The 23,549-nt window shown below is 41.2% G+C and overlaps 1 protein-coding gene across 2 annotated transcripts in view; it reads right to left on the bottom strand.

Annotated features, from left to right (window-relative positions):
- The window catches only part of rad51b (RAD51 paralog B), an 82,845-nt gene that overhangs the window by 53,562 nt on the left and 5,734 nt on the right, over nt 1-23,549 (bottom strand). For both annotated transcript variants that reach the window (XM_083790853.1, XM_083790854.1), the window contains exon 7: nt 17,840-17,882. In XM_083790853.1, the coding sequence (XP_083646979.1) occupies nt 17,840-17,882 (43 nt within the window). The remainder of the gene's footprint in view (nt 1-17,839; nt 17,883-23,549) is intronic.

Genomic DNA, 23,549 nt, shown 5'->3' with positions numbered 1-23,549 from the left:
TATGAATACTAGGGGTGCACGATTATGAAGTTATGACACAGGACCGAAAAGCGACAGTAAACTACTGTATACGGCATAGTGTAAGTGTATTTAAATGATCTACTATAGACCAATTATTTGTTTTAATACAAACATTGAGACTGTTTAATATAATCCATTCCCAACAGATCCCCAAACATTGCTGTTTTGGGGAGCGTTGGTTTAAGTTCATTCAACCTCCTCTGTGTTTTGACTAGTGAGATGCTCCTAACAAGACAGACAAGCAACCGTGTCACGGATGCGACCGCTGTGAGCTTAAAGGTCTGCTATTCACGGCCGCTCTCTGCTTACGACACCTTTGCGGGACGGAGCATAAATTAGGCTTGACGGGCTGCAGCTGCACGAGCAGACTCTGCTGCCGCGATCATTCCCCCTGGTCTTATGACAGCGACTGTAGGTGAGGTTTTGATGACAACTGCATTGAATGTTGATGTCACTAAGCAGTATGGATGGGGATTGAGGGTTTTCTTTTTGTCTGTTTTTTCTTTACTTTTGTTCATAAGAAAAACAAATCATGTATACTGTACCAATTGTATAATAATTTATAACCCGTTCTTAAAAAATATTATTTGACAAACAATGAATGGCTATTATTGTTTACACACCACAGAAACCAATGATTACATATTTCATGAGCGAGAGATCACAGTAAACATCCTAAACATTATTTCTCCATGCTGGAAGAAAAATAGCAATTGAGGGTTTTATAGGAATAGGATGCATTTTTAAACGTGAGGCTGCGACCACATTTACATTGCATCTTATGAGCAACAGGGTTCATGTGGTGCTGGCCTGTGCGCAGATACTGGTCATTATCACTGATAAGGGGTCTATACACACTAGTGACACTACTGGATCTATTAGATCTTATACTGTAGGACAATGGCTCTCAAACGGTGTGCCGGGTCTTTCGGAGCACACATTTTTATTGCAGTATAGAGCAATGTATGTATGTAGTATGTACATTATTTCTTTAGTTACTTTACATAAACACATTAACTGGCGGGTATATTAATTAATTCTCCCGCCACAGCCGGTTCTTTTCAGTGAAGACCGCTATATTGTCCCACTGGGACATGAGACGTAAATCGTATGTAAACAAACGCTGTGCAAATTTATGGGAAATTGTTTTTTCTTTCACCTGGAAAATACATTTTGTAAACGCAATCATCAATTCTTTAGTTATGGGTCGTTGACCAAAAACTCAATCTGGGAAAAGAATCCAAGATAAATGCATTTTTCTAAATCTGATAACGTGGAGGCCAAATGTTCACTCATATGTTGGCCAAGAGCACAACCTATCATAAACCATTGAAAAGACCACATGACTGAGATCTCTGTCAATGGCAGGGAATGTGTTCATACTGTATATCAGTACTTTGTGCACACTCTATACCCTCTTTTTCAACCTGATGTCCTTATTATGGCCATTCTAAGTGATATGGGTTGTGTTGCATTGAGACAAGTTGTGAGCTTGTAGATCAACAATTTCTGATTATGTATTATAATATCTGATTATATACTTATTACAATATAATAAAAAAAAGGCTTATAGTGGTTACATTTTATTTGGCGTCAGTCAATAAAATAAAATGAAATGGTTCACAAAGCTATGAGAGTGATCATATTGGTTCACAAAGCTATGAGAGTGATCATATTGATCAAAGCTATGAGAGTGATCATATTGATCAAAGCTATGAGAGTGATCATATTGATCAAAGCTATGAGAGTGATCATATTGATCAAAGCTATGAGAGTGATCATATTGATCAAAGCTATGAGTGATCATATTGCGTTATAGATTAGGATGCTATGAGAGTGATCATATTGTCACAAAGCTATGAGAGTGATCATATTGCGTTATAGATTAGGCTGCTATGAGAGCTATCATATTGCGTTATAGATTGGGGAACCACTGATAGAACCCCCGCGGCTTGAATGGCATCTTGGAGCCTGAGGTTGTTCCTCAGCTGCTCTCCCTTTCAATTCACTCTGCCCCAAAAAGGGGGCCACAAGTAGGGACCAACATGGAGTGGGGGGTAAAAAAGAAATCATAATATGCTAAATACTTCCTAATGATTTTACGGTTTGAATCCGCAGATCCAGTCGGGGTCTTCTTCCTAATGAAAATATCAAACAAAATAAATGCCATAGAGGCCGTTTCGTGATGTTATATGTTGGCAAAATCAGATTTTGTGCGCTTGTTTATGTTGTCCTTACAGTATTTTAAAAGAGTGATGAGAGCCGTTTGTGCAAGTCAATGAGGAGACAAATTTTGGATTATCAATTTTGAAATCAAGGGAGCAACTTTGGAACGCATCTTGCCTAGTTACATCATGGCAAGGTACACAACACAAATCTCTACCTATTGGCATTGTGCTTTAACCACAAAACCCATGTGGTTGAGCGGAGTCCCGCAGGGCTCTATACTAGTCTCTTTTCTGTTATTGAGGGGAAAGCTTTAGCTGAGAATAGCCGATCGACAAGCTCACAACGCAATGCGGAGTGGTTAACTGCGATTTTCACTCGCAATAATTAATTAGCCCTTCACTAAATCCCACCCCAAAAAGCGATTGTCCAATGCCAATCCAAATAGTTTAGCAACGGTTGCTATGCAGGTCAAGCTTTCTTCACTGCTAACGTGCCTATTGGACAAGGATGGGTTGGGGAGGGACTTGGTGAAGGGCTAATTCTACAAGCATTTCAATGTAATATGGGGTTTTGAGTGACCTGCATTTGCTGAACTGCATTTACTCTTACAGAGCTGTCATATTAACATTATCCTGTTGGATTCATCCAACAAATGGTATCAAATATCCAATGTTGATGGCTACCACCACAACATCTATAATATTAAGATGAAAACAAGTGGCACGTTAAGGGGTAAACACTGTTGTTACATACCTGTATAAACTCGTAAAAACCATCTACATCTAGCAAACCACAGCAGTGGAATCATTTTCAGAAAGACAGATCAATGTTTAACTTTATTTGGACAGTAATCACCACATTGTAATCTCTGGCCGTATTGAGGGGGCTGGCTTTGCTGTGTTCACGTTTACTACTCTGATGTCAGCTGCATGTCATCTCTGTTGGGTTAGCCTGGGCAGCCAGCGTGATTTCTGGTATAGAAGCGGCGGGTGCCGCTGGGATCATGGCGTTGGATAATATTGGTTCACCGATCTGAGCGCCCCCCCCCCCTTAAAATCTTCATCCATAATGGAGGGCTCTGTGACATGAATTAAGCCTGATTCATGCCTGGTTGCGCCGTGTGTCTCACAACAGAAAATAGGAGATCTACAAGCTCACAATGTGGCTCACTGCGACAAATTGAGCTTGTAGAGTCTTATTTTGTCTGATTTGACACTGCGTTATTGTCCTATTGTTTTAACTACATGCCTGTTTTAATGCTGTTTTGTTTTGCTTTTGTTTTTATTATCTTTTTTGCTCTGTAAAGCACTTTGAGCTACATTTATGTATGAAAGGTGCTATATAAATAAAGTTTATTATTATTATTTTTGGTATGAGACACTGCACTGGCGTGCGACTAACAATAAATCAGGCGCTAGTGTAGTTAGGGGTTGACCACTGGATAGTTTTCTGCGCCCGGATGTGAATGTGTCGACTAATACCACATTGGCCTTTCCCTGCGTGTCATTTCATTTTGGTTTTCCAAGCATTTCTGGTGTTCCGAGGCTCTGACCTCTGGTTTTCTGGTCAGACTGGTAATCTAGCAGCTCAAGCTGCTCCTGCATTTGCACTCATTATAGCGTCACTCCAAAGAAGAGTGTCCGACTGAATGCCTGCAATGTGAAGGCAAAAAGTGTCAGAGACCTCATATCTCCACATTTCAATGTTACTTATATATTTTCATAAACGAATGCCCTACTACTGTGTCATAGATGTGTCGGGCAAAATAGCAGGTCTACAAGCACACAAACACGATGTAGATGGCCCTTTTCGCCATTGTAAATTCTTAATTTAAATAGTAATAAAAACGGAACGGTTTTGAACATACAAGGTTTCCACCCGACAGTGACAAAATGCAACTGGGGGAAAGAGGAAAAAAGCATCCTCAGTCATGCAGATAAAGCTGTGGGCAATGGAACAGTGTCACTGCGGGTGTGTGTGTGTGTGTGTGTGTGTGTGTGTGTGTGTGTGTGTGTGTGTGTTCTATACAGTGGCTCCCTTATCAGGGGTGGCGTACGGACAAGCGAAGGCCCGCGGGGGCTTGAATCACTGCAGTCTCTGTCACACGCAGTCAATGAAGGAGGGTTTTTCTCCGCAGACAAAGAGAGGCTGTCTGCAGAGCCTGTGACAGGTCGCACACCACTGGCCTCCTGCTCTCATTAAAAGCCCTACTAGGTCAAGGGGAAGGGGAGGGGGACAACGAGGGCAGTGGTGGAAAGTAGAAAGTATACTTTTATTTAAGTACTCTACTGGAGTCAGATTTTGAGGTACTTTCTGCTTTCACTTTGCCTGAGTATTTCAATTGTTTTATTATTTGTAGTTCTATTGCACTACGTACATCTCAGAGGGAAACATTTTCACATTTTCACTAGAATCATTTGACAGCTTTAATTATTCGTTATTTTGTCGATGTAGTGTATATTTTGGCTATTCAAAACAAAAAAGAGCTGATCTACAAGCTTACAAAGCACTCACGATGTGTCGCGATGCAACACATTTAGAGCATGCAATTTTTATGTCATGATTATGACATTTTAGTTCACTTTAGTTGAGTTAATGTCATACAATAAAGTGCGATTGATGATTTTAGGCACATAGGAACATATAAATAATCATTTTCTATTTGGCTTTTAGGATTGCACAGTGCAGATATGACAAATAACATAACTATTAAAACACAATTAATGGCATATTTAATAGTTTTACACTTTCAAAAACTATTTGATAGTAGAAATAGCTGATCTACCAGTTCTACAAGGGCTTAACTGGTTATGGTGCAGTTTACGTGTATAGTTTGCTTGTTCATTGTATAATAAAGGTAAATTGTTCTTTCATATTTAAGTTGTATTTGTCTATCAAATAATTTATGTTTATTATCCATTTGTCTACTTATGAGAGTGAAATTTTCAAACAAGTTTAATCAAATCTAAAAATCACAATATCGGTCAAAACATGGGTAATCTTTGTTGTGGGTCTATCCAAAATTGGGATCGGATATTACAACAGTAATGAAACAATACTTCCTACTGAGTGTGTGTGTGAGTAGACATATGTGACCAGATTTGTGCCAAAATGCCATCGTGCAAATTCCAGCTTTTTCCCCAAAATGAGTTAATAGCACAGGCAGACACTTCACATACTACAGCATGTCTGGAATAAATGTTAGAGTTGAAATAGACATGTAAATATGAAATAAATGCTTAAACATGTAGCTAGGTATAATGTTAGAGACCACAGAAGTGAACCTTTCATGCCCGTTTTCTCAACTCGCCGTTTTCTGCAACTCTATAAGCCATATCTCCAAAACTGGTGGGTCAAACTGAACAACCAATATGTCAATTTGAAGCTATGATTCCCTGCTTTCATATGACATGAAAAAAACAAAAAATCAAAAAAATCCAATGGCAGTCCCTCAGTCAAATGTGGTCACATATGACAGAGTGCTAACAAAGCGTGACAGATTAGCAGTCTATCCAGAAACAAACAAGGCGGTATCAAAGGGCGGTTGCATGCAGCTGTTTACAACTCAACCCTCAGACAAAGAGTCAATTATGTAGTTTAGTCTTTGCTACTCATTTTCTGGGTACTTCAAGGTCAGGTTTACATGTGATTGATTCTGCACTCCTGTTGGCATGTGTACATAATCCTTACAGTGGTTGTCTTCTTGCATCGTTGTTATTCTTGATCATTCCGAGTTGCGTGTTTACCTCCTATGTTTTGTCGGCCTGTCCAATAAACCAAATAATACAACCACAGACTACAGAGGAGGTGACCTGGAGGTATACATAGCTGTCCCATTTCAGCACCCTGCACTGCACATTAGACAAAACATAAATAAACACACAAAACAATTGGAGAGCCTTGCCTTGTTACTATACTTTTGCATCCCTATTCTGGGCAAGTCCTAATAGGCGAACGCTCTGTGCACGAGCATAGAAGCAGATATACTGTACATATGCATTTTGCAATGGATGTTAGTCAAGGTTTGATTGATTGATTGAATGAATGTTTTATTTCACATTCTGTGAAACGTTCTGCGAAAGCAGCAGATCTACTAAACACGTCACAGCACGAGTTTGTAGAATGGCTATTTTTAACAAATGTATTTGGCATAGAGGGGGGGAAGGGAGTGTACAGAGTATAGACTTCTGCGGGATCCCAATCAACAAAGTATACTTATGGTTTGCGTGGATAAATTATATTAAACATTGTTAATTATTTTCTAATGTCCAATAAATCAAATTAAGCTAGATTAGACAAGTCTAGACTAAAGTAAACTGAAATAAGCTAAACAAATCCAGCATGACCATATCCTAGCACTGACGCCTCAAGGCTTGGCTTTGCAAATAAGCAGCTGCAACTTTGCTACATCCATGCCCGGGTATTGGGCAATGGCTGATAAAGACGGCGCAAGTAAAAAACGTATGATATTGTCAGAGGTGGAGACCTTGTATTTAGAAAACTATGCATCGTTTATCATTATTAACAAGAAATCTATTCAAAATGGTGTAAATAGCAATAGATCTGCTATTTTCAGTACATTTGTTGTTCCACAATTTACGGGGGAGAAAAAAAAAGGATGATTATGGAGATACAAGGTTTCTGCTTGACAGCAACGATACAGTAAGTGCTGCTGCCTACAATTAATCTGATTAATGCACGTCTGAGCATCTTGCACATTATCGTGATCTCACTCAGCCTAATACATTCTTAATGTAGTGTCAAGAAAAATGTCTTCAACCTTTACCGCAATCATTTTTATGTGAGAAACCAAAATGAGAAAATATGCGCTATTAATTATGATCCCCTCCTTGCAGCCCAGTGCTAGTACGTCCTCTGCAGTGCGCTGCAGTCCTCCGTGTTGTGATCGTCGAGATCGCGCTACGAGCTTGTAGATCTGTTATTTTCTGACAAATCATGAAAATGTGGCGCAAATCTTTGAATATATATTCTTTGCTTGGTTCCTGGTACAAAACAATTCAGTTGGGGGTCGGTGGCCAAACACATCATTTTGGGGGTCCTTGACATGAAAGAGTTTGAGCACCACCGATATAGAAAGTTAGAAACATAGGTTTTTCAGAAACATCTGGCCTCAGGTCTTAATGGGTTAAAGGGACACTTCACCCTTTTTGCTAAAGAATATATGTTAATGACGTTTAGAAGCTTTAGAACACTTTCCGGGGGGTCTTTGTGTGTGTAATATGTGGTTTTAGATATTTTAGATTGTAGCAGTGAGCACAGTGTCTCTGATGTCATGGACACTGGTCTCACTACCTTCCTGGACTACAATTCCCATAATTCTTTGGTGCACTGCTCCTCCTTGTGGATAGGGGGAGGCTTAATTTTTTTCCCTAGGATAGGTTTGGCAAGGAGCGCTCGTTTTACCACGCCGGCTACTAGTAGTAGGGCGGGGCTTCAAGGAAAGCGCCACCCGCGCGGGCGGAACCTCACCTTCTAATATAAACATAAACCCCATTCTGCCAGCTGCCTCGCTAGCCTAGTGGACTACTCCGCCGACTTGTAATAATACTTCGCTGGTTCACGCCCCACTGCGCCACTATTTTTACAACCGCAGACTTTTTAATAGTTTTTGGATTAAGGTTGCATTAAAAAAACTGGATTAAGGTTGGTGAAGGATGCGTTGCTCCCCTGCTTGCGGTTATGTTTAGGTTAGGGTTAGGGTTAGGGTTAGGGTTAGGGTTAGAGTTAGAGTTAGGGTTAGGGTTAGAGTACTAGTAGGCATAAACACTTGTGCAGTCCAAAACACAACCCAGCGCTTCCTACTCCACTGACAACCAATCACAGCGCTCCTTGCCTAAACTATCCTAGAGAAAAAAATCTTGCTAGGGGGAGAGCTGTCTTACTGAGACAAAATGTAGTCCAGGAAGGAAGTGAGCCCAGTGTCCATGACATCAGAGACACCGGGCTCACTGCTACAATCTAAAATATCTAAAAACACATATTACACACATAAAGACCCCCAGGAAAGTGTTCTAAAGCTTCTAAACGTCATTAACATAATTATATTGTTTTGCAAAAAGGGTGAAGTGTCCCTTTAAGGACATGAACCCTAGCATCCCTATTCTGCTATGACAGGTGAAGGTAGACAAACCTTTGGTGAAAATAGGCATATATTCTGGAGGGGAAAACAATGTTGGCTATTTAGCCGATCTAGGTTGTAGACAGTCTATTTTCAATACTGACATACAACAAAGCGAAACCGGTTTGAGTGGTTAAAGGACCACTTCACCACTTTTCAACCTATCTTCATATAATAGGTCCTCACTAATAATCATGAAAAAATGGCACAATTTTTTCCTACTCAGTCTGTGTCTCATAGGGGGGTTGTGGGCAGTTCAGAAACTCGTCCACCAGTGACATTAGGCAGATATTTTTTTTACAAAAAAGCTAGCCTGCAGTTTCTAGCTTGGATTCCCCATCGAATTAAAAACACCTTTTTTAACACCAGTTTGTCATTCACTCAATAGGGACCGCGCTCTCCCGTCACAAGTTGAGGATATTGATGATGCCCTATAGAGTATGAAACATGCTCTAACTAAAAAAACAATTTAGTTAGCACATGTATTGTCTACAATACTTCATAAGGTTAATACTTTGAGCATCAAAATAATATTTTAAATACTTTTCATTAGCACATGCATGCATTTTACATTCCAAGGGGCTGGAGCACACATGGACCCCATTTGGTTCTGCCTCTTCCTATGTGACCTGCTACCTTCATGTCATCTCTTGATAAATGACCGCCATATAGGATTTGTGGTTGGCTCAGTTTAAAAAGTTAAAGACTGAATGTTCATGCCAAATTTCACACTTGTATCACCAAGTGAAATATCATTCCTATTATCTGCTGTACTATAATGGGTTAATTGTAGAGCAGTGTGAGTGAGCACATCCTCTGCTCTTGCCTGTGCTGTGTTCTTCTAAGCCTGCAGTGTTGGCATGCCGTGCACTTGGCACTCCCACCGGCTATTGAGTTTTCACTAAATGAGGTCAGAGGCTGCTTGGTTTTTAGACCACTGGTTCTCAACCTGTGGGCTGGGGCCCTGCTGGTGGGCTGTGAGGTTATTGTGAGTAAATAGCTACATAAGTACTACTGGGGTTAGGGTATAGATTAGGACTAAATGCATACTTTAGTCAAGTGCATTTATCTCCACACCTGCTAATAGCTTGCCTCTTTCATCAGGCTAATTGTCAGGCAGTCCAAGTGCTGAGTGCAACTAGAAATCCCCTGGTTTCTGCTACTCATTTCCTAATCCCAATGTGATATACCTGCATACGTCTTACTATAATTTACACCCAGCTCTATCTTCTTTCTGTATCTGTCCTGTGTTTCATAACTGCTGTACTGCCATGACAATTGAATACCCCCCATGGGATTGGATTAATAAAGGTCTGTCTAACGCCAGGTTACAGAGTGAAACCTGGCATGCCATGCATCTGAACAACAAGCATCTAAATAACATTATTAGATTTACATAATGCTAGGCTATGAGTTATTTTTTAAATTCAGAGTGGCTTAAGCACTTAAAGCTGCTATAAGCAATATTATGTCGAAATTTGAATGACCCTTTTTTATTATTAATATTATTATTATTCAGACAGCCAACAATAAGTAAAATGCTCCCAAAACATTATCTGTGACACATCTATGGGCCACAATCTGCATTCAAAGATGTTCCTAGAAGCTTTGTCATTGGTCGAAAAAAACCAGGTCGAAATGACTAACCAATCAGGAAGTAGACAGGCAAATCGACCAATGGCAAAGCTTCTAGGAAAATCTTTGGATGCAGATTGTGACCGAGCATAGGCATGGTAACGCCCCGCCTCCCTGTGATTGGCCTACCGACACTGTCCTCCGAGGTGGATATGCTGGATGCCTGGATATAGTCTGATGCGAGGTTACTCAGTGGTGGGAAATAATACAAAGTAGTAGTATGGTATGATACAAGAGAGAGAACGCTAACTTTTATTTTTGTAGAAGAGGCAAACTAATATTGTTTATGCCGTTTGCTTTGATGGAATAATTGATTGAACATGCATGCCGTAATATGATTTGATTTGGGTGTGTTCTAAAATAAAGTGTTTGTATGTGTAAACTTGAAACATTATTGTACTATAAAAAGGTCTATTTCCCCTTCATCTGTATCCTTTTAGTGTAATAGTATTAGTTTACTATAATTAGATTAATACCCGATAATCAACACTATCAAAGCAAACGGCATAAACAATAAGTTTGCCTCTTCTACAACAAAAAAAACGTACAAGTTAGTTACAAGGCTGTGCATTCTGTCGCGTGTGTCAAGCTGGCTGCATTCTGTCACGCGTGTCAAGCTGGCTGCATTCTGTCACGCGTGTCAAGCTGGCTGCATTCTGTCACGCGTGTCAAGCTGGCTGCATTCTGTCACGCGTGTCAAGCTGTCATTCTCTTGTAGCCTATTATTTATTTCTCAATCTCTGCGTAACCTGCGTCTCGGAGGACCGTCAACACGGGCAGTGTCAGTAGACCAATCACAGGCAGGCGGGGCGTTTACATTTGGTTACAAACTCTCCATCATTTAACTGGGGACCACATGGAACCCCCCCTCAAGGACCACTGGTGGTACCCGGACCATTGGTTGAAAACCACGGTTTTAGAGGTTGCAATAAGGTGGAAGTACTTATATATACACCTCATTATTATTATTATAATATAAAACATATGTTTTAGTACTGTGTTTGAGGTACTAGCCACTAGCCAGTATCCAGACCAACCTTTTCTTTCAGACATACAACACTCATTGGGCCGATTCACTAAGGTGGACATAAATACCTGGTTTTCTCTATCCCGCAAAAAAAAATCACAGACAATAAATCATTAGTGAATCAGACCACTAATGTAGCAATTGTTGTAAATTCCGGTACGTTCAAACTATTTCGGTTAGTGAATCGAGTCGAGCACATTCTGTTTTGGGCCTCACCTGTCACACAATGTATTAGGTGACTTTCTCTTATTTCTTTATTTGACAAATAAAGTAACAAACCTAAGTGAAGTGGAAGGAACAGGCGAGATAAGTTAGCAATCTTCAATCTGAGTTCTGACTGCTTCATACGGTGTAACAGTATTTCCCTTATAAAGAAACATCAAATATTGACACAGACACTTGCGAATGCTTATGCTGTATAGGTACAGTAGCCTGTACGACCTGTGACTGCCGGTAACCACACCCTTACTCTCTCAGACAGACACACAGAGAGACTGTCCTTATCAGAGCCTCACCTTCTTTTCTTGTTTTTCTGTGCTAGACAACACGACCAAACCTTAGCTGAAGTGGATTTCATTCATTCATACAATTATGCCTAAGGGCCCTATTTTCCCCAGTGCTATACCCTTATCCCTAAACTTTTTTGCCTATTTTACCATTTCTAAAAACATTTTGGAATAGTTCAAATAGCCAATCTACAAGCTCACAGCAGAGAAATTACAGAGTTAACGTGTGGGGGTCCCTCTACTGTACCCTCTACTGTACTGCCACTGGTGGTGGTGAAAAACAACCATGCTATTTTCGTGCTCAGACCCAGCCAGGCACTGGCAGCCACACACACAGCTCCGTACCACTAAAAAAAACTAACGCCCTTTTATGCCCCAAGGGCTGTATTTTGCGTGTCTTAAGTACCAGGTCTTATTCCCTAACTTGAGTAAACTAAAGACCTGGAGGCGTGGTCAATGCTCTTTGGCCACTTTAGTTTACTCAAGTTCGCTAATAAGACCTGGTACTTAAGACACGCAAAATACAGCCCTAAGAGTCTAAAAGCCCTTGTACCTACACCCACCCAAAAACAAAAGGCACTTCTATATTGTTTCCATTGATCCCAACCATAACACAATCGATTGATTATTAAAATAAACAATAAACATGCTCTAAAAATGCATGCAGTCATTTGACCACTTATCACAGCAGACGTTAAGTGGACGGATGGGTGGGCCGTCAAAGAAGTTTGACCAACATTGCCTGCCTTAGAGCCCTGTGGCTAAGAATTAAAAACATCAAATGTAACGTCGCGGCCTGGAAAGTGATCTATGACTTATATATATGATTTGGGCAATGCTTCAGCATGATGAGAGCCCCAATGACATTATGTGAAAATAATAACACTAATAGCTAGCTTAATGGCCTTGTGCACAGGAAATGTGCCACTGATCGATGCAGTCACACAGACTGACCCTCTTATACGTAGACAGATAGCCTCTGGTAGAGCCACACGTCTGTGATGCAAAACAAATCAGTAGGGTTCATCCTTCGGGTAAGCATGACATAGTGGCATAGTAAATTGGACGGCGTGTTCATGATTTTGGTGTTTTTTGGTCAAATAGGCCTATCGTTGTATTAACTGTTGTACAACAGAGATCAACAACACAATTCATATTATATACAGGTAGTGGTACTAACCTAACTAAAGTCAGGTAGTAACCGAAGCCAGGACGACACAGACAGACTGAGGCCCCATTCAGAGCCTCACCCAGTGTAACAACACAGGCTTGTCCTACTAAGTGACACGGGAGGCCCTGGGCAGCTCACTGAAGAAAAGCCCACAGACAGTGTGCAACCAAACAAGGCAACGTGAGACCTGGGCTACCCGGGGTGGAACAAAAACCAATACGCTGGGGGGACAAAGGGTAGAAGGGATGAGAGAGAGAGAGAGAGAGAGAGAGAGAGAGAGAGAGAGAGAGAGAGAGAGAGAGAGAGAGAGAGAGAGAGAGAGAGAGAGAGAGAGAGGGCGAGTGACAAAGAGTATAAGAGTCAGGAGGATGGAGGTAGAGAGTCAAAGGGAAAGAGAGAGAGAAAGAGAGAGAGAAACAGAAACAGAGGGAGAGTGACAAAGAGTATAAGAGTCAGGTGGATGTAGGTAAACAGAGTCAAAGGGAAAGAGAGAGAGAGAAACAGAAACAGAGGGAGAGTGACAAAGAGTATAAGAGTCAGGTGGATGGAGGTAGACAGAGTAAAAGGGAAAGAGAGAGAGAGAAAGAAAGAGAGAAACAGAAACAGAGGGAGAGTGACAAAGAGTATAAGAGTCAGGAGGATGTAGGTAAACAGAGTCAAAGGGAAAGGGACAGAGAGTAAGAGAGAGGACGACACAGAACGAGAGCATAAATAGACAGTTTTGGACATACAAGGATTCCACCCAACAGCGACCATACTGTGTTTTTTCTGTTACTGTTCAAGAAATGAGGGGAAAGAAGTGCCTGTGCTGCAATGCATCCAAGCTAGTTATTATTTAGTCACAAGTCATTTTTAATACAGTACCTTTGATTGGTTCAAACCTAAATTGTAGACCGGCTACTTTTGTGTGACACGACAAAATCTACGATATCATTTACGGGGGGGGGGGGGCATACTGTAAAAACCTGAAATATGGTAAATGGTAAATGGTGCATTTATATAGCGCCTTTATCCAAGGTGCTTTACATAGATTGTGCATTACATTCACCCATTCACACACACATTCATACACCGATTGCGGCGGAAGCCATGCAAGGTACCAACCAGCACATCGGGAGCAATTTGGGGTTCAGTGTCTTGCCCAAGGACACTTCGACATGTAGACAGGAGGAGCCGGGATTCGAACCGCCGACCCATGGATCATTGGACGACCTGCTCTACCTCCTGAGCCACAGCCACAGATACAAGGTTTCTGCCTGACAGCAACAATATATAGACAGAGATAGAGAGGGGAGTGTTGCTGCCAGGGAGTGAATATGTGAATCTGATTACATAGAAGAATTGGATACACACCTCTATTGTCTAATACACTGTATGGTCCCTCTCTAACTGGGGGGGTGAGGGGGTCGAGAAAGACAGCAGGACCTCAGGGGAAATGTGGACTTAGAGGTGGAGACAGAGAATACGAGTGAAACGGGGAGAGAAAGGGTGAAAGTAGGATAAAAAAGAGACGTAGAACAAGGGAGCGAGTGTGTCTATTACATAACGTGTAGCGTGTTTGTTTTTATTCAAAGCGCAGCCCTGGTATAATGTTGTCCCAACATTCAGCGCCTCAGCCGCTCCACTGGGACAGCCCCAGACACACATACAGACAGTAGATACTGAAAAGATACGGGAGATACAGATTATGTATCCACTGCCCACGGTGTCTGCTGGGAGAGTTCTTATCACGGGACTGCCAGCCACAAACTAGAATTTCAATGTTTTGGGTTTCCCTTTTCTTTTTCTTTTTTTTAACACACAAGCGGCTAGAATCAAAAGGTTCACCTGACATTATGAACCGTTTTGTCCTCTTAAATAGGCTCTGTGCGTAACTGTAGTCCCGGGTTTCCAGAAGGTGGCTTAACCCTGTTGCGGTTCAGTTTCCCTTCATTAATTGGCTCAGCAAGCATATACACATCATTTTGCTTCCGGTTCAAATCTGCTGCACGACTCAGTGGCGAGCCAATCAAACTATGGAGCTATGGAAAAATGAACCAGAACAGCAAAGGGATTGTATTGCAATATAGGGACAAAGATATATAAACGCCTGAATGTGTTATTCCAGTAACAGCAAGCTTTAGCCTCAACAATCCCATTTCCAAGTCACTGGTTCCCAAACTCTGGGTCGGGAACCATTTGTGGGTCGTGACACAGACATTATTAAGGATCCCTTTATTTTTTGTTTGTTTTTAATTATTATCATTTCAAAACATTTTCAAAAAACATTCCCAAAAAAGCAATAGATCTGCTATTTTCGCTAGTTTGGGGAGATATCACATTTCTCTTTTGGTTCACAGGCTAAAAGTTTTGGAAACCACTGCTATAAGGTAATTAAGGTCAAATTTTGGATCTATCTGTCCACGTCAACAGACTGAACTTCTTACCCGCCAACTCCCTGGAAGTGAGGTCGCTCTAGATAAAGATGCATGCCAGCGGAATGCCTAGACTGTCAAATAAACTGCATGTGCCATGTGCAATTGTGGGCCTTTAGGTCTCAATCTCAGAAGCATAATGATACAGTGCAATGTAGCTGTCATGGAAAACATGTATTAATAGTGAGGCACACAGTGAAATCCTCAGTGGTGTTTTATGCAACCAAAATATAAACATGTAAATAGTAGAACATGCACACTGCACAGTTGTGCTTTCCAGATGTAGGACAAGGGCAAAACCAGAACGACTTGACCAAATGGCCTGGGTAAATGTTTGAGGTCCCCGTGAGGAAATGGCTCATTTCCATGGCTAAGAAAGATTTTTGGAGCTACGTTTACAATTGGTAAAATATTCAGGTTGCAGTTACAGGGCCTCAGTCTGTCTGTGTCGTCCTGGCTTCGGTTACTACCTGACTTTAGTTAGGTTAGTACCACTACCTGTATATAATATGAATTGTGTTGTTGATCTCTGTTGTACAACAGTTAACACAACGATAGGCCTATCTGACCAAAAAACACCAAAATCATGAACACGCCGTCCAATTTACTATGCCACTATGTCATGCTTACCCACAGTTTGGGGTTAGAGGTTGGCGTTGGGTTTAATGTTCCGTTATAGTTACAATGGCCAAACGAAACGGTAAAAAAATTGCATTTTAACATCAATTCGTTTTGACGTCCACACAGAGATATAGATAATGGAAAACATATACAGTACATGTAATAGTAACCTACACAGTAAATTCCTCAGTGTTCATTTATGCATTTGTTTTATACAACTAAAATATAAACGTGTAAATAAGTGTGTGTGAGTGTGTATATACACACACACACATGCACTACAATAGTGCTTTCTAGACACAAGACAAGTTACCCGCTCCTACGGTAGGTCTATCTATATTCCAAGAAGTCCCACGCCTGGGAATGTGAGGCAAAAAATCACCAGAATAACATGCGTGGTTTGTGGCCAAGTGGAGACGTGGGTTAAGTAAGATAACATGGAAAGCATTGTGCTGGTAGACCTCCCATCCTGGCTGTCCACAAAGATGTTTTCTTTTTACTTAAGTAGAAATACTATTTTACTACTAAAAGATACTGAATTAAAAGAATTATCCTGAGAAAAGTATTGGCATCAAAATGTATTCTTTTTCAAAAATGTGCCAGACATTTAAAGAAAAATAGCTGATCTACAAGCTCACAACGCATTGCGAAGCGCTGGCTGTGAGCTTGTAGATTGTCTATTTTTGAATAGAAATGATAAAATAGGGCTTAAAAGTTGATTATGTATGTTTTGTAATAATCTAAATCTACAAAGTAACTTGGAACTTGAGTTTTAAAATAATAGTAGTGTAGTAAAAGGTACACTATTTGCCTCTGATATGTGGAAGAGTAAAGTATAATGTATTGGTACTTTTTTTAAAGATTTTTTGGGGGGCTTTTTGCCTTTATTGATAGTGGAACGTGGAAACGAGGGGAGAAGAGATGGGGCAAAGTTAATCAGGAACGGGACAGGAACGGGACTCGAACCACGGTCACACTGCATTAGGAGCCTACTGTAGGTGCCCGGAGTAAATGTAGTGTACTTAGTTACTTGGTCACCATGGTTTGACGCTTTGCACTCACTTTGCAGAGAGGAAAGAACGGACACACGTCTTGCTTCCAGTTTTTGGATAGTGTAGGTTTGCTAGCACTTACTATGCCTTACATGCACACAGGTGTTATAAACATCGATCCCAGTGGGTACGTCACAAGGATGTTTTGTTAAAAAATGTTATTCGTATAATTTTGCTTTGTCAATCCATAACCTCAAACCTAACGCCAACCGATAAACCCCAACCTACCCTGAATATTTTACTAACTGTAAACTTAGCTCTAAAAATCTTTCCTAGCCATGAAAATGAAACATTTCCTCACAGGGACCTCAAAAATGTCCCCCATAAGCAGGGGTGCACACAAGCGGTGCGCCAGTGCGCATGCGTCGTCAAAACGTTTGGTGCACGGTAGATCAAAGGCATGGAGGCACATTTGCACACCAGCTGAGAGACAGGGATTTAGAGAATGCTGACAGGCATTCAAAAGGAACTCAAATGAGATGTTAACGTCCTGTAAGTAGACTTAGAAATAAAACTAGTGTTGACTAATCATTACAAGTGGCTCTTATTTTGATGAGGCAGTTTCTGCACAGAAAGTCTGTTTCACTTGTAAACAAGCTACAATGGATGAGCTGTCAAAGTGCTAGTCGCTAAACCACGTTAGCGACCATGTTTACAATATGAAAACTGTCACTTAGACAATGTAGGTTACACACGGTGGAATTAAACATGGAACCTGCAGGCAGCATTAGGCGAGTAATTCATTGTATACAGTATCTGTTGGACGTTTGTGGTTGTGCTAGAGATAAACGGACAGGTGCTGCCAGTGGGATATACTGCTGCTTAACGACGACACTGTCTGTGACTAGGTGTACTACTGTAGCTTTGCATCTGTTGCATCTGCCCGTGTGAATGCAGCATAACGTTGTGGCAGGATCCGAACGTCTGTACCCAAGTACTCAAAGGTGCTCCTTTGAGTACTAGCCCAAAATAATAGTGCGCACCCCTGCCCATAAGGTCAAAGTCCTTGTGGTTTGACCATAATTGTGGGGACTTTTGGTTCCCACTATGTGCAGAGACGAACAGAGACGCAAACACAACTCACCTCGATCTCCGATATGCGTTGTGATCTGGTTGGTCAGGACCACCTGAGGAGAGGCAAAAAACAAACATATACAGTATGCACGGTGTGTGATGTAACCGGTCCTGGTCGGGGGGGGGGGGGGGGGGGGGTGTTGGCAGAAGGGTGGCCAATAAATGTAGGGACAACAATTAAGTCGTCGCTAAATTATTTAACCCAACCCTTCTGTCATCATCCCTCAATTACTTTACAGCTACAGTGACTTCAAGTCTGTCTTCAACACCTGATCTGTTGCTTATGTCTGATTTAGACATGGTGTACCATGTCGTGCAACGAAAATAGTCCATCTGCAAACTCACAATTAGTTTTTGTTTTGAGCTTGTACATTGTCCGTTTTCGCTGTGCGACACCGCCGCGCAACGAAGTATGAACCACCCTTTATTATGCTATGTTTTTAATATTGTGTCTGTGTGAGTTTTCGGTGTGTGTGAGTTGGCCTTGGTCACAAAGGCACGACTAGCAGTGTATGATAACAGTGTTTCCAGTAACAAGAGATAGTGTCCCAGTTTGCTTCACACGAGTAAGCATAATGTAATCTTTTGTCAAAACGGCACACTTTAGTCTGAAAAATACGATGTATGCCAAAATAACCAGACAGACAGCTAACTGAAGCAAGTTCATAAGTGATAAAGTTTCCCAGCGGGCCAGATACAATTCATTAAAATACAATAATACCATTCTATTATCCTGTCTTGTAAGCATTCAGAGAAACAACATTCGGTTTTGCATTCATTACATTTTTCTGGTTACAGTTGATTGTTCGACCTTTGATGGAGACACCAGTTTTCAGTTATCCCATTAAAACCTGAGGCCGATTCTACCATCTTCTAAATCCTTTTTCCGAAAAACGTATGTTGCTATATGAGTGGTGCTCAAACTTTTTAATGTTAAGGACCCCCAAATTAATATGTATTTTTGGCCATGACACGTTGCAATGTTGTGCGAGCTTGTACATCTGCTATGTTTGCAGAATGTTCACCCCAGAATAGGGTACTCTAGGGTTCATGTGGTTAACCACTATGCCATGCTGTGCCATCCTTTGGAGATTGTTTTTATGTGTTTCTATAAAAATGCCGTGTCTATCTTCAGGCTTATCTAGTACGATGTTTTTTCACCACAGTCCATAAAAACAGCAGACTTTTCAAAAGTGTAATCATTGCTTAACTGACTTGTTCCAAGTATTTATCTTTACAACTTTTCAGAATGCATGTAAAACACATCTGGAGTGAATGGCACATTTCGTGTGGCTGCGTAGCCAGGTTCAGCCATTATGGTCGTCACAAGCTCACAACGTCATCGTGAGCTTGTAAACCGGCTATTTTCAAATAGTTCAAGTATAATATAGGGCACAAAGACAAAGGGCAATTTTAAATGCTGGAAATTCTAATAATGTGGAAAGCTGTAGCAATTTTACATTCTCATAAAGTACATAATTCAGGAAATTAGTGTTTGAACAGCTACATTAAATGTGCCCCGCCCCCACATTTCCCATACTCAGAAGTCACTGAGTGGAAGAAGTCCAATGAAGTATAGGTTTAAGTGGTTAAGGACCTTACACACCAGGGGGCGTTGTTTTCAGGTCATTTACATGGCATGGTCTGCAGCCATTATTACATGTCCCCCACTGCCCCCTTACACTTGATGTGAGGCCCTGTGAGGCTCTGCCGTCCCATGAGGATGTCAGCTGTTGGCCACCTAAACCCTGTACATTGTCGAGTGGGGTCCCTCTATAGTAGTGTATTGTCTGTTTTCACTCATTCACTGTGCATTAAATGCTGCTGAAAATTGCTGATCCACACGTTGCAATGCGAATAGATCTGCTATTTTCCCCAGACGGATGCTGAGGTTTAAGTCATCTACAAGCTCACAACCATGTATAAATCAGGCATAATACATTCCTGTTGCAGTATCACAGTGGCAGATTCCTCTGGATGTTTTGAAATGATGAAACAAAACTCTTGGGAGAACAAGACATGTTTTGTGCTGTTTTTCCTGGTAACACACCTTGGCAGAACAGTATTGTTTTCGCACAAATATGCAGGTAAAACAATGCCAAACTCATATTTTGAGGGAATTTTGTGGTTGGTCATGCCAGTGCGCTGAGCTCATCGCATACATAATGTGCAGACAATGCATCTACACATTACTCATATTTTTGTCACAGTACATTTACACAGTGTTAACTAAGTAGATTTACAAATAAGTACTGTACTTGAGGTATTTGTACTTTACTTGAGTATTTCTAATACTTTTACTCCACTACATTTCAGATCCAAATGGTCGGGGGGGGGGGGGGGGGGGGGTGTTGGCAGAAGGGTGGCCAATAAATTTAGGGACAACAGTTAAGTCGTCGCTAAATGATTTAACCCAACCCTTCTGTCATCATCCCTCAATTACTTTACAGCTACAGTGACTTCAAGTCTGTCTTCACTAGTCTGTCTTCACTACATTTCAGATCAATTTTTTTTACATTTACTCAAATATATTTATTTTAAAACTTTAGTTCCTAGTTTGTAGATTTTGATTATTATTATTATTTTTTTTTTTTAACATACATTAAGCACTTCAGCCCTATATACATTTCGGCCATTTGAAAATAGCCAGTCTATAAGCTCACAATGTTGTGAGCTTGTAGATTGAATATTTTCATTTAGAAAACAAATGTATTATTCTGTAATTCTGGACCACCTTGAACCTGAGAACTGCCTGGTACAACCTCAGTCTATACTGGGGAGGAGATCTGGGAAGCGAATGAGGGCTGCAGGGTATTTATGTAGTACTGATGCACTTGCTATTAACTATGTAGCGCTATTAACTTACTATTAACCTTACATAAGCCTTTCTACCCATGTGACCCATAAAGCAGGAGGATATCTTCTGTTTATGTAGGGGCTTGACATGCAAGTACATCATCGAGCCATTATGTACCGCTGGACATGATGCTATGTCGCAACCTTTGATGCTGAGTGCCAAGCAGGGAGGTCCCATTTTTGTAGTCTTCTTTGGTGTGGGCCGGCCTGGGAATCGAACTCTGGCCTCTCACACTAACCATAACTAAGGCCACTGAGCTGGTTACCATTACCGTGGCTACTATTAACTATAAGAGCAAGGGTCCGGCACATGACAGACAGCAGAAGGTGGTATTTGTACTGGGAAGCTCCGAGGGGTGTCTGCACAAGTGCACGCATGTTCACCCAACAAACCCTGCCTTGGATAAATAAAAGAGTACAGCTCTCTAAGGTTTCAAATTCAGACAGGATGGTGAAACAGGGTATTAGCCCTGCAAAACTCTACTTAAGATAAATGTCTTCATTTACTTAAACCCTGATAGGCTTAAAGGGAAAAAAAGTGGGCCATGGCGAGTAACCTCCATCCCATTGTGTCCTTCTTGTCCGGGCACATTTCAAGGCGGGAAAAAAAAAGAAAAGACGTGTTCTGGTCTGTTTGCTCTATCGAGTCAGAACAGTGCCCAGTCTAACCGCAAGCATCCATAATGTTAAAACAACACAAGTGCCGACACAGGACATTTTGGTCCTGAGCGCTGATCAGAAATCACACGGCAGATGATAGACAAAATGAAAAGAAAAGGGAAAAAAAAACACCCGGGGACATGGATAGGGCCTTTGGTTATGAAAGAGGGCTGAGAGAGATTATGGTGAACAAAAGCTCTGCGGTCGCCAAGCATCGCAAGTCTCCTGTTGCTACGTAACACCAAGTACAGGCCTATGTAAGATGTGTACATAAAGCCAGACAAAGCCTGCTCTTTCCCTCAAGCTGAAAGGGTTTAAAGTGATGGCGTACTAACACCTTGATGGCAATAACAGCCTACACAGTAAAGTGTTAAAGCTGAAATTATTATTTGAATGAAATGACATCTTATTTCAACCAACCTGTATGGTAGAGTATGTTAATAGACAATATAACCAGCACATAAGCAGTAGTATGCCTACTGTTCTATAAGTAGCACTGCCAGCTGATGCTCACAAGCACAATATCTCCCCCGGCCAATTGCCTATTGAGTAGTAGAACTTTTACTACTTTAACTCCGAGTAAGATTAGATTTAGTCCCCAATGGTTTGTGGTATTTTTTGTCATTGTTCATTTGCACATACATTAAATGTATCCTTTATATTTACCCATTTTAGGAGCAGTGGGCTGTGGGCACTATTAATGAAGCACCTGGGAGCAGGGGGACACTTCAACATCCAGACTGGGCGACATGGCCCTCCATGTCACCCTGTCAGCGCCTCACCCTGGGTGAACATCTGTCTCCCCTCCCATGCCAGGTTAACTAAATAAACAAAAAATAAAACTGAGAGACCTGGGAGCTGACCACCGCAACTACATTCTTCCACACACGCCGTTGCAGCATTTTGTGCATCAAGTAGGGACACAGCTAAGGACATCTCTTCACTGAGGGAGAAGAGGAGTGTTTTGACAATCAGGAGGGGGTTGGAGGAGGAGGTGGCGCTATGCTTGAGAACCATTGGACTAAAGACACTAGTTCTCAACATGGAGGCTGTCGACCATTCTGCTTTTATGTGGGGTCCCTGGTGAATCTGACGATTCTTCTCTAGTGTTTTAATGTGAATGGCAGCTTTCAATTCAGAGGCAGAGGGATCTCAATTAACTGGTTTGTCAGCAGCATAATATTAATACAATATAAGCTCATGTGCTGTATAGTTTCAGAAACTATTAATTGCCATTATCACTTCATGTATATATACAGTGTGAATATGAATACACTCCATTGCTGCTGCACTGCAATTACACTTTAGTCATTTAGCATACACTTTTGCACATTGTTGTTCTTTGTATTTGTTGTTCTGTGCAGCACTTTGGCCAACTGTGGTTGTTTAAACATACTTTATAAATCAAATTGACTTGACTCTTATCCAGAGCGACTTAGAAGTGCATAATCTCAATAAGCAGAGTAAGCATGAGCTCTAGTCAATAAACAATGAGGTAAACACACACAAGAAGAGTGCAGAGAGAACAAAGTAGTGCCTCAAAGAAACTTGGACATCAAGTAAACAATTAACCAGGCATCTTTCCAAACATGCTATCTAAATAGCATTCTTAACATTTGCAGCTGAGAAAAACAAATCTAAGAAACGGAAACATTAGAACACGCAAACCAAGATATATCTGCATAGTAAGTAAGCTAGCATCAAGAAGGGATATGAGAGTGCTATGGGGTGAGGTGGAGTCTGAAGAGGTGGGTCTTCAGACTACGGCAGAAGATTGGGAAGGAGTCTGCCGTTATGACTGCAATGGGGAGGTTATTCCACAGTATAGGAGCCACTATCACGTATACTTAAGTACATGTTTGTACATTGTACTTAAGTATATGTGCTGCAAAGTCAGAAGACTTACCGGGTAAGTGTCCATTTGCTTTTTCAAATGGATAAATAGGGCTACTTCACCCCTTTTTGCAACCAGATCTTATTTGAATGATATTTAGGACACAAGAAACACTTTCCTGGGGGTTTTATGTGTGAAATGTGTTTTTAGATATTTTAGTCATGACGAAACTCTTTCATGAAATTGTGGTCTCACTTGTGTCCGGGTAGCTCAGTCGGTAGAGCTCTAGCCTTTGGACCACAAGTTCATGGGTTTGATCCCGGGCACCGCCAACTCAGCAGCGTATGAGCAGCACGGCATGGTGCAGCAC

The sequence above is a fragment of the Protomyctophum parallelum genome, assembly GCF_964188405.1.
Source record: "Protomyctophum parallelum genome assembly, chromosome: 19".
Lineage (NCBI taxonomy): Eukaryota > Metazoa > Chordata > Actinopteri > Myctophiformes > Myctophidae > Protomyctophum > Protomyctophum parallelum.
The sequence above is the reverse complement of the archived record's forward strand: the minus strand, read 5'-3'. Positions and strand labels throughout refer to the sequence as shown.